General features: G+C 52.9%; 1 protein-coding gene across 2 annotated transcripts; it reads right to left on the minus strand.

The window, feature by feature from the left end:
* Positions 1–4,478: 4,478 nt before the first annotated feature.
* LDLRAD1 (low density lipoprotein receptor class A domain containing 1) lies at positions 4,479–13,606 on the minus strand. 2 transcript variants are annotated; one of them, XM_070403340.1, is made up of 6 exons: positions 13,551–13,606; positions 13,117–13,168; positions 10,142–10,270; positions 8,086–8,223; positions 5,922–6,050; positions 4,479–5,667 (listed from the first exon to the last, which is right to left on the minus strand). In XM_070403340.1, the coding sequence occupies exons 1-6, from the start codon at positions 13,569–13,571 to the stop codon at positions 5,519–5,521; spliced, it is 618 nt and encodes a 205-aa protein (XP_070259441.1). In that variant the 5' UTR covers positions 13,572–13,606; the 3' UTR covers positions 4,479–5,518. The 2 variants fall into 2 exon arrangements, with proteins under 2 accessions (XP_070259441.1, XP_070259442.1); XM_070403341.1 differs by lacking the exon at positions 10,142–10,270.
* Between the last annotated feature and the right edge of the window lie 207 nt (positions 13,607–13,813).

A 13,813-nucleotide genomic window follows, 5' to 3' on the forward strand; every position in this document is an offset into this window, starting at 1 on the left:
TGGAACTCTCATAGTCTAATGGCAGGAATGTAAAATGATGCAATCACTTTGGAAAATAGGCGGTTTCAAAGAAAGTTAAACCACATCCAGTCATTCCACTCCCCCAAGATAAACAAAAGCATACATCCATATATATAGACTGTATATAAATGTTTAGAGCAGCTTTATTTGTAATGGCCAAAACTGGGAATAACCCCAAATCCATTCATGGATGGATAAGTGAAGAATACATTTCTTCAGCCTGGAATACAAAAACACTATCCATACAACAAAATGCTACTAAAAAAATAAAAAGAATGACTACTGGGCATGCAACAACATGATAAATCTCTTAATAGTTATCCTGAGTGTAAGAAGCCAGACAGACAAAAAGAGTATAAACTGCATAATTCCATTTATGTATACAACATACTATAAAAGTGCAAACTAATCTATACTGACAGAAAATAAGTTGGAGGTTGCCTGTGTATGGTAGTGTGGATGGGGAGGGGTGAGACAAAGGATTACAAAGAGTATAAGGACATTTGAGAATGATGGATGTATTCATTATCTTAATTGTAATAGTTTCATGGGTATATACATGTGTTAAAACTTAGGGAAATGTACATTTTCAATACATGTAGCTTACTGTACATCAATTATACTTCAATAAAGCTGATTTAAAAAACTCGAGCTGTATATTTAAGATCTGTGCATTTCATTGTGTGTAAATTATATCTCAATTAGACCATTTTTTAAAGGACTCAGAGAAATCATTTCTCCCTTGACTCGGGTGACCCTCAGAATCCCAGCAGAAGCCACCAGGCAGCGTGACTTTGGGCTGGTCCCTTCCCTCTCTGGGAAGCTCTCAGTGCCTCTCCAGCTTTGATGTCTGTAGTTCAATGAATCTAAGGATGAACGGAAAGTCCCAGGCAAACAGCAATGGCAGAGGGTTAAGTCAGACCAGATTTCCAATCCAAACCCTGGGGTGAAGGCTGAGCCACTTTAAATTCCATCCATCTATCCCAGCATGTTTGCACAGCAAAGAGCCTGTTGTACTTAAAGTACTGATCTTGGAGCTGGGGCCAGGGATGCTGGGAGATGGCAAATATTGATGCTGGCGGCCTGGGTCCTCCCTGCAGGCTATGGTATTAAATCCCCTGCTCTGCTGATGAGAACCAGGGGCGGGCCCTGGCGGGCTGCGCTGGGCACTGTGTCTTTCTGGACCTGGCTTATGGAGTGCTGTTTGCAGGGTTGCTGGGGCATCTGCTTCTTTCCGAAAGGAAGAACCAATAAATAAGAAAAGAACAACTGCTGTTCTTCAGTGCCAGCCACCTCCAGTTTCCAGGCTGCCACCCCTAGCCTGGGTTTCAGCTTTCTCTTCTAGGGAATCCTGGCCTAGAAAGGGTGAGGCATTCAGGAGGGATGTGGTAGGCTCTGGATTTGGGTCTATCAAGGTTTGATCCTGGTTCAGTCCTTTAAAAGCTGTGTGATTTTGCCCTGGCTGCTGTTGCTCAGTGGTTAGAGCACTGGCCCAGGCACCAAAGGGTCGTGGCTTTGATCCCCATTCAGGGGCACATACCTGAGTTGCAGGTTCAATCTGCACATGCAGGAGGCAGCTAATGGATGTGTCTCTATGCCCACAGGTGAGGATTAACGAAGAATAAATAAATAAAAGCTATGTGATCTTAAGCAAGCAACTTCATGCCTCTGTGAAGTGCTCATAACCAAACCAGGTTCCTGGAAATGAGATACAAGAGACAAGACAACCAAAGGTTTGCCATGGTGCTTGGCATGCGCTCGGCTCGCTAAACATTGGCTGTTAATATTCATTAATCCCCTGACACAGCAGTTGACACTCCCCTTTCTTTTGCCTGATGCTCCGCTGTTCCCAAGTGGCGTTCACATGCCAGCTCTCCCCTTTTCCTCTCCATGAGCCTGCAGATGGTCTGGCCATGATGTCCTTATTCCTAATGCACAGAGGAGGGCGCCTTCTTTGCAGCCCCTCCTCAGAGGGAGGAATCCAGTGTGTTCTTCCTGCTGAACTCCTCTGCCAGCTCCCTGCAGCCTTGAGCCAAGTTCACTCCCTGCAGCCCCGAATCAGAGGCTCTTCCTCAAGCTCCAGCACAGGGAACTGCTTCACACCTCAGCCGGGACTGCCCTGTCCCTGCTTCCCACCTGGCTCCATCACGTCCCTGCTTAGGCATTGTCGCCACTGGAAGCTGCCAGACCTCGAGACATAACATAAAACAGTGCCCCTCCACAGCTAAGTGCTCAAACACCTGGCTCTGAGCCCCACAGGTCATATGCTCTGAAACCAGCTGCCTGGCCTGTCTAAGCTTTGCATTAAAACAATACCTCCCGCCTGTCCGGTGTGGCTCAGTGGTTGAGCGTCAACCTATGAACCAGGAAGTCATGGTTCAATTCCCGGTCAGAGCACATGTCCGGATTGAGGGCTCAGTCCCCAGTAGGGGGCATGCAGGAGGCAGCCAGTTGATTATTTTCTCTCATCATTGATGTTTCTGTCTCTCTCTTCCTCTCCCTTGCTCTCTGAAATCAATAAAAATATGTATATTAAAAAAAACACCAATAACCAGGACCTCCCTCAGAGTGCTTTAGGGAGAGTGAGAGGCACCGCTCTTAGCACAGTGCCCGGTTCGCAGCAAGCGCTCGGCAAGCGCTAATGTGCACACCTAGAAACCTGGCTTTTGCTTGTGTGACAGCTTGGATCTTGAGAGTATTATGCTAAGCAAAATAAATGAGACAGCAAAGGACAAGAACCATATGATTTCACTTGTGGGATATAAAACAGAAAGCAAACACAATAAACACCCAAACTTGTAGACACGGATAACAGTATGGTGGTTACCAGAGGGGAAGGGGGTGGGGGAGGATGAAGAAAGTAAAGGGGTCAGATATACGGAGACGAAATAAACTAGGCTGTGGGTGCTAAGCACACGATGCAATGCCTAGATGTTGTGCGACAGAACTGTACACCTGAAGCTTTCATAATGTTATTAACCGATGTCACCTGGTAGGTTTAATTAAATTTAAAAAAGAAAAGAAACCTGGCGTTTAGTCCTCACCCTGCTACTGACACGCTGAGTGGACTTGGACAAGTTGGTTTCAGCCTGGGTTTCGCCCTCCTGTGAAATGAAACTCCCGCAGGGACTATGGAGGGCTTGGTTGGGAGGGGCGGGCGAAAGGATGTGCAACCGTGACGCTGATGCCTCTGGGGAGAGCCACAGGCCACCAAAGAGGCCTAGGACTAGATGACCACCAAGGTCCACCTGTCTCTTTCCATGGGCCCAACTGATGCACCACCAGCCCCCGCCAGGACCTGGGTGCTCTCCTGCTGCGTAAACCAGCAAGGCTGCCTGGTATGAGCAACGCAGGCTCGTGTCCCGTGGTCCGTCCCCAGTGACCTTGTTTTCAACAACCGATGCTCAGGGTGTCAGCAACGTGTTGGCATTTGAATGCTGAACAAGCTTCTTGTTCCTCAGGGACCAGCTCAACCCTCTCTTCGCCTGGAGAAGGCGTGGCCCAGGGAGGGAGGCCCGGTGCTCCTTCGCAGGCCTCTGGACTCCCGCCTCCTCCTCTTCACCCCCTGACTCCGTAGGTCCCTGAGGAGCATGTGCTCCATGCTCCACCAGTAAGTAGCCCTTGACATGCTCCCTTCTCTGCTTACTTGGTCCCAGTCCTGGCGACTCTTTCTTGAACTGTTGTAATTAAAGGTCATTGTGACGCCAGTAGGTGTCGTTTACCATGCCTTATCGCCATGGTCCTCAGGATGAAGTGCGACCTGCTGTGCCCTCCAGAATCATGTCCCTGCTCACCTCCTCCTCTCCTACCGTCCCACCAACCCCACTGATGTTTTGGCCGCCCTGACCTGCTGGCATTCCCTGGCTGAGCCACACACTGGCCCATGCCCACGCCTTCATTCACATGGTCCCTCAGCTGGGAATACCCTTCGCTTGCACCGGTACCACTGGAAGTTCTCCTTCCCTCCAGAACCAGCCCAAATGGCCCTCCTCTGGGGAAGAAGCTCCTCTGGGTCGGTGGTCAGAACCCGGGATGCCCGAGTGTACCCACAGCTCCTCACTTGTGCTGCAGTTGCAGAGAAAACTCAGCCAAAGGTGCCAGGGCCCAGGGCTGACCATTCCTCAGGCAGGATCCCTGTGGTGCCCTGCTCTAGGCATGGGTCCTCAGTGCATCATGGTCAGGAACATGGCGGTTTCCTGCCCCCCAGCGGCTGCCTAGCATTTCCTGCACCCCATCCTTCCATGGTGTGAGGTGCCTCCTCCATGAGACCATGTGCTCCTCATGTGTCCTCACTTCTGGGTGCCTGGCACTCAGCTTGGCCTCGGGCAGGTGCATAGGGACTCTTCGGTGAGTGATGAATGAGGCAGAGCTCACCTGTCTCTCAGATGCCCATTTTCAGTTCAAAACTCACATGAGACTGATACATAAAACTGATTTTATTAATTTCCATGGGGATATGTCTGTCTCCCTCAACAGGAACCCTGTTGTTGGCCAGATTTCAAATCTCTCTTTCAGAACAAGGGTGGGACACTTTCTGACCCTCAAGCTCATTTTAAAAATACCCCACAGGGACTCTGCACATCCCCATCCCCTTGGCCCACAAGCCAAGAGATAATTATATTGATAGCAGGAAAGGTTTCAGAGTCCCACTGACTTTATTGTATGATCCCAGGCAAGTAATTTCTCCCACTGGGCCTCAGTTTCCTCATCTGTTTAATGGGAGCATCCATCCTTGTCTGTCTGGGTGTGGGGAAGCTGAAAAGCTCTGCAGAGAAAGAGCTCCTTCACTCAGGCTCTGGGATAAAAATACAATCCTTACTACAAGAACCCGGGGCTGTATGTCTGGTACTGGTCACGGGGTGGAGCGAGGGGAGTGGTAGGGTGAAGAATGGAATGGACAGAAGGGCTTCTCTTTCTCCAGTCCTTCTACTTTATAGCTCAGAGCCTCCTGGACGGTTTCCCACTGGCAGGATGACAAAGCCCCATCTCAGGCGCAATTTCATGTAATCAACCAGCAGGGCCAGCGAGGAAAATGAGGAAAATGCTAAGGCTGTAGCCAAGCCCAGCAATACCTGCCTCGGGTACCGCAGAGACAGGAAATGGAGAATAAGGCCTAAATGCCTCAGCTTGGTGTGTGAGCCCCAGACCTGTCTTTTCTCTAAGGGGCAGTAAGGTCAGGATCTGCACGTCTGTCTTGGAACAGAGCAGATCTCCTCTGTGTTGTGCCACAAACAGCCTAAAATCATGGAAGCAGATTCCCCTCATTTTTGTTAGGAGCTACCTGACATGATAGTGAGCTCCCTGTCCCTGGAGGCATGCAAGGAGAGGGTGAACATCTTGAAAGCCGGAGAGGCAAGTCTTATTCAGAGACAATAGTGTGTATATCCCACTAGGTGATCTTGATGGCTCCTTCCTGCCCTCATGTTCTGTGATTCTATGCTCATGTGAAGGATTACCAGTGCCGTTCAACCAGCGTCCTGCTCGGGCCTGGTGCCACTCAGGGTCCAGGACAGGAGTACTCGTCAGACCAGTCGGAGCAGTGCTGCACACGGTCCCGGCAGAGGCTCCTCGGGATACAGTCGCAATACTCGAAGACAGTGGAGGGGCAGTGCCACCACCCAGGGCCGCAGGGTGGGCATGCAGTCACTGGAGGGACAAGAGCCGACAAAAGAGCAGCTGTAGTGTCCTGGAATGCCTCGGGCACCCCTCGCTCTGACACCTGCCATAGCTCCCCAGAGCCCCATCCCATCCGACATGGGTTGGCTATATCCCTTATTTCCCATCTTTCTAGAATGCAAGGAGGAGGTGCAGAAGGAACCTCAGAGATTCCCTGGTCAACCTCTGCTCGCTGGTCACTGCCTGGCCACCTGCCCCAGCCCAGCCCGTGCCCAGACCCCCACCTGGGCTCAGTTCATCTGAGCAGTCCCCACAGTTGTTGGTTCTATCACACTTTTGGTCTGAGTAGATCCAGGAAGCTGGGTTTCCACAGTGGGCCACAAGGAAGCTGGGGAGACTCTGGGGCACATCTCCTACAGAGGGCAGATGAGGCAAGAGGAAGTCCACATCTGGCCACAGCTGTCTCAGATTAAGATGAGGTTCATGGGGGCTATATGGAAGTGGACTGTCCAAGCCACCTGGGCAGTTGCCAAACTCAGGGTTACCAGGAAGCTGGGTTTCCACAGTGGGCCACAAGGAAGCTGGGGAGACTCTGGGGCACATCTCCTACAGAGGGCAGATGAGGCAAGAGGAAGTCCACATCTGGCCACAGCTGTCTCAGATTAAGATGAGGTTCATGGGGGCTATATGGAAGTGGACTGTCCAAGCCACCTGGGCAGTTGCCAAACTCAGGGTTACCATGCATCTGTCCCAGGAAAGGCATGAGGAAAAGGCTTTCCTGGAGAGGAAGGAGGTCGAGTCAAAAGGAGAGACATGTCCGTTCCCTGTATATCCAACAAGATGCCCAGAGAGTTGCCTCTCCCCTCCTCATTCCCTACTCAGCTCATATGCGTCCGCACCCTATACCATTGCCTGCCCTTTCCCTTCTCTAGAAATGTCCTCCTTGACACCCATCCAAAACCATCTATTTCAAGTCCATGCCGCTTCCTTTACCCCCAGGAAGCCTTCTCCCACCGGAACATAACAAAAGCAAACGTGAAGTCTTGCACTTGGGTCCCAGCAGTCAGAGGCTGTGAGTTCACGTACCTTGTGAGAGGGAGTCAGAGCACCTTTCTTGAAATGGATTCTGTGTTAGGCAGCAGTGTGGCACAGCTTCCAAAAGTTAACACAGACTCAGGCCACATCACTGGAGGTATAGCCCAGACTTGCGAGGGGGAAAGCCTTTGCTCCTTGGACTAGCCAGAGCCCGTCAGAAGTATCATGAGTGCCGTGGAGCTGTCCAAGGAGAGGGTGGTGGGCAGTTGGTATGTGTTCTGGGGAGTGCTGGGAGAGTGGGGAAGACCGCTTGCAAGGGGGGTGACTGGCAGTTCAGAGTGTGGCCCAGGGAAGGAGACACTGATCTGGGGGTGGGGAATGCACTCCCCGAATTCATGCAGCGCCACCATCATGGAGATGGATCAAGATGTGGTTCCGCCACCATCATGGAGATGGATCAAGATGTGGTTCGCGGGGGGCAGGGGTTGATGAGAGGCCAGAGTTGGAACCAATCAAGGATGCCGGTGGGAGACAATCCCATGAGAAAACATGTAATGGTGGGAGCAGCTGCCTCAAGTTGTAGGGAGCTCCCCATTCCAGGAGTGTGTAAGCAGAGGCTGGGTGGCCTCTGCTGGGTTTGTTATAGAAGGGATTTGGGCATGAGCTGGGACACAACTAGATGACTTTTAAGATCTCGTCTAGGTTTATGATGTAATGTCCCTCCCCTCATTAGCTCCCTTCCTCCACCCTCATCAACTTACCAAGTTCTCTCCCTCCTCCATGGAAAGCGCCCTGGCCTCTCTCTCCTGAGAATTCATTATCAGGTCTTGAAGGTCTGGGACAAGACCTTCCCATTCATTCATTCACTCTTTCATTCTATCACTCATTCAGCAAATCATTCCGAACACCCTCCGTGTCCTGGCCTGCATCAGGCACTGGGACCCCCAAATCAAGCAGACCAGGCCTGCCCTGGAGGAGTTTATAGTCTGATGGTCACGGAAAAAAGGCCAATGAAAAGTGTCAACCAAGGTGACTAGAGCTGGGACCAGGGAAGCACAGGGACTGTGGGAGCCAAAGCAGGGACCTGAGCCTTGTTTGAGAGTCAGGGAAGGCTTCCTGGTGGAGGTGACACTTGAACTCTGCCATGAAGTTTGAATACAGGTTCTCTGGGCATGGAGACGCACAGAGTGAAGGCCTTCCCTAAGGGGGGCACCTACTTATGTGTGCGTGTGGGGGCAGGTGTTCCTGGCTGAGGGCCATAGAAGCGAAGGCCTTAGGACACAAAGGTGCCTGGTAATTTCAGGGACAATTGAGCCTCGTTTTGGCTGCAGGGATAGATGTAATTGGGGGGCAACCCCCAAAGGGCCCTGGAAGGCCCACCCAGGGCAGGGGCGGGACTGAGCAGGTACTCACGGCACAAGGCCTCCTCCTCGTCCTCGCCGTGGGGACAGGTGCGGATGCCGTCACAGACCCCGCTGGCCGAGATGCAGCTCCTCCGGTCATGGCACAGGAAGCCGGTCCTGTTCGTCAGCGTCACACAGGCCTGGGCCCCTGAGTGGGCGGGTGGGAGGGGGCACGAGGGTCAAGGGTGTACTCACACGGGCAGCACCAGGTTCCCACCCCTGAGACCCACCTGAGCTCGACTAGGGCTGAAGCATGAGGTCAAAGTCCCGCTCTCCCACCTACCAGCTGAGTGACCTTGGGCAAATGACTTGACCTCTCTGAGCCTCTTGTTCCTTGTCTGCAAAATGGGGGTCATAGTACACACCCGAGGACTGTGGGGGAGACTTATACACCCAGAACTTAGAATGTGCCGAGGAAGTCCTGGTTCCCTCCTCTACGGGAAGCTTATCGACAGCCTCGCGGGAGGCCCCCGAGGCCCGGGCTCAGCCGATGAAGCGGTTTAATGGTGGGGCTCCTGGCACCAGGCTAGGGTCTCAGAAACAATATCCTGGGCCTGGCCTGGCAACCATTAATTATACCATCATTCCTTACACCTGGGCATAACTTTACGGTCTGCAAAGCACTTCCACATTTTTATTCTCTTGCTTCCCCGAATCCCGTTGAAGTATCCTCATTAAGCCCATTTTACAGATGAGAAAGGGAAGGCTCAGAGAGGTGTGACGGGCCCAGCCACACAGCTAGTAACCAGGCCTGCAGACTCAGCTCTTTCCCGAGGCTGGGGCGGCCTCTCCAGCGTCCAGGAATGGTGGCAGCCATCTGAACATGTCTGTCCTTCTGGGAGTCTTCCCTCCCACCCCACCCAGAGCTGCTCCAAAGGATTAAAGGAGAGAGACTGTCAGAGGAGCTGGGAGGCCACCCTGGCTCCGCAGGCCACGCATGTGTACACACACGTGTGCGGCGGGAGGTGAGAGCGGTTTGTGCTTGCATGTTTGGGGCACATGTGAACCATGTCTTAGCTCCCAGAACTGCCTCAACTCGTATGAGGGGGATTGACTCTCAGAAACTCTCACATTGTCACACGCACATACATGCTTCAGACATGTGCACACACAAGCACAGAGATATACACAAGCACACGGGCACATGCATACGTGCATAGACACATAACACAGGCACAGAGACACACGTGTGTACACAGGCGCATGAGTGCAGCTCCTCTTGTGTACATATCTGCCCTACGTGCTCATGTTTCTGCACAGGCATGTAGAGAACTGGATTTATCCGCTCCCCCACCTTGTCCCCTTGCAGCCCCCAGCCTGGCTACAGAGCCATCGGTCAGAAAGGTAGCTGTGGCAACACCCTACCCCCAACTCAATCCCCTTCCCGTGGCTCTCTCCCTCCCCAGTGCAGCCTCTGAGGCCCTAAACGCCTGGCCCTCTGTGTCCACTGGCCTTTTTGCAGTCTCTCTCTCCTCATGATTCCTCCCGCCCCAGGGGCTCCCCACATGTGCTCCCTGGATCTAGGGTGCTTTTCCTGCCACCCTTTCATGCCTTTCCCTTGTCAAGGTGCCACTCTGACTCCTAGACTGGTCAGAGGCCCTATTCCAGACTCCCATTAACCCTGCCTTAATGTGCTTATTTGACTAATGTTTATGTCGCTTTCCAAATTGTTAGCTTCGTGAGGGCAGGGGCCATGTTGGGCCTCATCCCTGAAGCTGGGGCCACATTCCTATCCTGGGTGATGGAGGCACCACCCAGGACAGCCAAGCCAGGGGAAGAGGAAGTCGGGGGGCTGCGGGGGCCCAAACAAGGCTTCTAACCCAGCCTGGGAGTCAGGGCAGGCTTCCTGGAGGAAGTGCGTCATAGAGCTGGGTCCTCTCAATACTCATATTACAGATGTGTAAATGGAGACTCAGAGACATGTTAACGTCAGCCTGTGCACACACCCTAAGGAATTGTCCTAAGTGACTTCATGGAAAAGCCAGTCAGGGTGAGGGTGCCCTCATTTCTCTGCCCCCCCAACCCCTCCCAGCAGGTCTGACCCACCCGCCCTTGACCACCCTGACCTGGTGTACGTGGTGGGGATCCAAGGATGATGATCAGGGCGATGAGGGCCGCGACAGCTGCCAGCAGGAGCAGCACGAAGGCTGAGAGGCAGGCCCCTCGGCGGGAGCAGCAGGGGGCGATGCAGGCTGCTGTGTGGAGCAGAAAACCAGCCATGGAGCAGCCAGCGCTGGGGCCCAGGGACCCAGGGACCCAGGGACCTAGGGACTCCCCTCCTCTGGCCCTTCCTGTAACTGGCTTGTCTCCACCTCAGTTCCCTGGAGGAGGGGGTTCCTACGCCTGCCATGATGCTCTCATTTCTGCCTGTGGGCCCAACCCCACCAAGCGCCAGTCCCTGGCCCCAGTCCTGTCGCTAGCGGGTGGCGTCTGGGATGAAGGTCCCAGGTCTCTGCTCTGCCTCCCTCACAATCCTGTCCTTCCACAAGGAAGCCTCCTCAGGAGGCAGGGGAAGATGGACACCAGCTCTTTGAGCCCCTATCACAGGCAGAAACTATAGCAGGCCCTTCAGAGCCGTTATTTTTATTTTCCAACACAATATTTTATAGATGAGGAAACCGAGGCTCAGAGAAGACACGGTTCAGGTCACCTTATGCGGAGCTGAGATGTGAGTTCACACTTATTAGCCATCACAACCAGAGCCCGTTGCATGATGCCAAGTGATTGTCCTTTCTGCAGCTGCCAAGATGCTCGTGGGAACCCGGCTCCCCCACTTCCCAGCTGGGACCCACAGAGACGTCACTTCACTTCTCTGTGCCTGTTCCTTCATGTGGAAAATGGGGGTCGTAATGCCTACCATAGGGTTGCTGAGAGGATTAGCTAGTTAATATGTTAAAACAGTGCTTGGCGTTTAGTAAGTGCTATGAAAGTTTTAGCTTTGTTAGCACTTATTAAGCACCTACCATGTGCCAAGCTGTATCCTAAGCACTATGGAAATAACAGCAATAGGAGACATCCTGCTCCTTTAACTTACTTGGCTCCTTTAATTTTTGCTTGCTTGTGATATAATGAAAGAAAGCTCTATCGGGAACCTACTAGGTGTCCTGCTCTGTAGAAGACACAAAAGCAGTTATGGCTCAGGTTGCTGCCCTCTGACAGTCTGTAGTTGCACTTAGAAGGCAAAGCATGTAGGTTAAAAGAGGAAAGTGCGTACAACAGCTGTCCTCTGGGCCCCAGTTACTATTTCAGAGAAAGAAGCAGAACAGGTCTGATGCGTCTTTGTCCCCAGGGTCCAGCCCAGAGGCAGGCACACAGTAGGTGCTTTGTGAATACTTTGACCCTGAGCTCCAGGACACAAGGAAAGGGCCCCACCTGAGGTCAGTTCAGGAATCCACTCATATTTGTGGAGTTGCCTATTCTGCTCTCCTACTAGTCACATCTGTCCCTGTGCAGCTCACAGAGCCAGGTAGTAAGTGTGGTTAAGGAAGTGTGAGTACGTGCCTCGGTGCTCAAAGGAGGGTGGGGTTTCCAAGAGCAGGTGAGGGGAGGGTGCAAAGAGAGGAGATTCCAGGTAGAGAGCATAGGAGGAGTACGGTGTGTGGTGTGTGGGGGACAGCAAGGGGCCTGGTGTGGCTGGACCCTGGAATGGGTGTGTATTGGGAAAGAAGACAATAGTAGGATATACAGCGTAAATCTAATGAGCCCTGGTTGGTGGTTTCCTTGTTGTTAGCAAACACGGGGTAAACTCAGGTAACCAGGGCGACAAGATGGTGTGAGGCTGGGCAAGAGGAGTGTCCTGGTCAGCCGAGCAGACACGCATCAGATATTTGTGCAGCACAGACTGTGGGCAGCAGGGGGCACAGGAGCCTCCGGCAGAACTGAGGCCCCTGCCCAGATGAAGATGCTGCCCTCCAAAGCTGGGAGGCCCTGAGGGCCCATCTCCCTCGGGACAGATGGGGAAAAGGAGCCGTTTGTTCCACAGTCATGCCCACCGTGAGCCAGGACTGGAAATGAACACAGATGGGTGGCACCACCCAGGAAAGACACACAGATGGGTGGCCATCTGAACATCAGTGTGGAGCAACAAAGACTGGGGCTTTGCAATCAGTGGGACCCCAATTCAAATTTGAACCCTGTCTCTCCCACCTCCCAGCTGTGTGGGATCCCAGTTTGCCAAGCTACCCGATCTCTCTTAGTCTCAACTGCCTCAGCTGTTATTGTCCCATAACAGGAGCCCCTCTCAGAGCTATCCTGAGGGTAAAAAGAGACCATGCCGTGACAGAAACATCATAGGGCCCTGATTCTTTTTTTTCTTTTTTTAATATATTTTATTGATTTTTTTTTTTTAACAGAGAGGAAGGGAGAGGGATAGAGAGTTAGAAACATCGATCAGCTGCCTCCTGCACACCCCCAACTGGGGATGCCCGCAACCAAGGCACATGCCCTTGAACGGAATCGAACCTGGGACCCTTCAGTCCGCAGGCTGACGCTCTATCCACTGAGCCAAACCGGTTAGGCCCCTGATTCTTCATAGCTATGATTGGTATTTACCTCTCTGGGTCTGCTTCCTGCTTGGTCAAATGTGGTCAAGACAGAGCACATAGTAGCTGCTCAATAAATGTGAGTTCCTTTCTTTCAACTGCCCTCATTGCACAAATCAGTGGCACATAGTAGGTGCTAAATAAGTGTGTGATCCCACCTACTTTATCTTGGTGGTAAAGAGAATTGCCTAGGTCACCCACAGGGTCAAGTATCTGACTGCAGAGCCCTTTCCTTATAGGTTACAGGTGGGCTCTGTATGTGGTGCAGTCCCTGTGAGGTAGGCAGTACACAATAGGTGCTCAACAAATGCTTGTGCCTGGAGAGAATGAACCACCACATTAAGCAGGTGGCTGTCAGCATGGCTGGCCAGGAAGTTGGGAGTGAAGGACATTGGCATAGGGGGCAGCGGTCTGAGGGACAGTGGGAGCCTTAGGGTGCTCTCTTTGTGCCTCTGTAGCAACGGCGCAACCTCAGGGAACCCAGGCCCTCCATCCATTACCTTCTCCCGGGAGGACTTTGGTCCCAGCAGCAGCATTGCTGTCGATGTCCCCCTGCTCGAGAGAACAGAGTGAGGAGTGGGCGTAGGCGAGTGAAGTCCAGCCTCATGGAGCCACACTGAGAGCCTTAGGTGGAACCACTGGCCCCTCACAAAAAACTCATCATGCCTGCTTCACATTTCCACACCTTTGCCTGGACAGTGCCCTCTGCCTGGAAGGACTTTGCCCCCACCGTCCACTTGGTAAACACTCATCCTTCAAACCAGCTCAGGTGGCTCCTCCTGGGAGAGGCTTTCCCTGACGCCCCCTCCCATCATGTGGATGGATCCCTCCCCTATACCCCCCTCCAGAGCAGCAGGGAGCTGAGCTAACTCAACATCTCCCCTTCCCTAGGTTGGCTTCCCCAGGTCAGGAGCCAGCTCAGGGCAGATCTTACCTGGGGGAAGACCTTGTTCATGTCTCCAGCTCCTAGCTCCCAGCTCTAGTCTCTGGTCACTGGAGTTGATGTGTAGAATTCAGCTCAGGTTCCCTGCCTTGTCACCAGGGCAGCCTGGAGGAGGGAGGACAGAAGGCCCTGCCTGGCCGCACCCTCCCTGTGGGCAGTCCCTTTCCAGGCTGCCTCCCAGGCCAGGAAAGGGCAGGAGGGCCCTGCTTCTGCCCAGCCTCTCCCCACCCTGCATCTGAGGGCAAGGCTCCAAG

The sequence above is a fragment of the Myotis yumanensis genome, unplaced genomic scaffold (genome assembly GCF_028538775.1).
Source record: "Myotis yumanensis isolate MYYU_CA2020_CCGP unplaced genomic scaffold, mMyoYum1.0.hap1 SCAF_2, whole genome shotgun sequence".
In the NCBI taxonomy this organism is placed as follows: Eukaryota; Metazoa; Chordata; class Mammalia; order Chiroptera; family Vespertilionidae; genus Myotis; species Myotis yumanensis.

Bases quoted from the DNA above. Each gene is read 5' to 3' on its own strand.
- LDLRAD1 (XM_070403340.1), bottom strand. From the start codon at position 13,571: ATGAACAAGGTCTTCCCCCAG. The intron at 13,169-13,550 runs GTAAGATCTGCC...TCTCTCGAGCAG, and splicing joins TGAACAAGGTCTTCCCCCAG to GGGGACATCGACAGCAATGC. The intron at 6,051-8,085 runs GTGAGTACCTGC...TGCCCTCTGTAG, and splicing joins CGAGGAGGAGGCCTTGTGCC to GAGATGTGCCCCAGAGTCTC.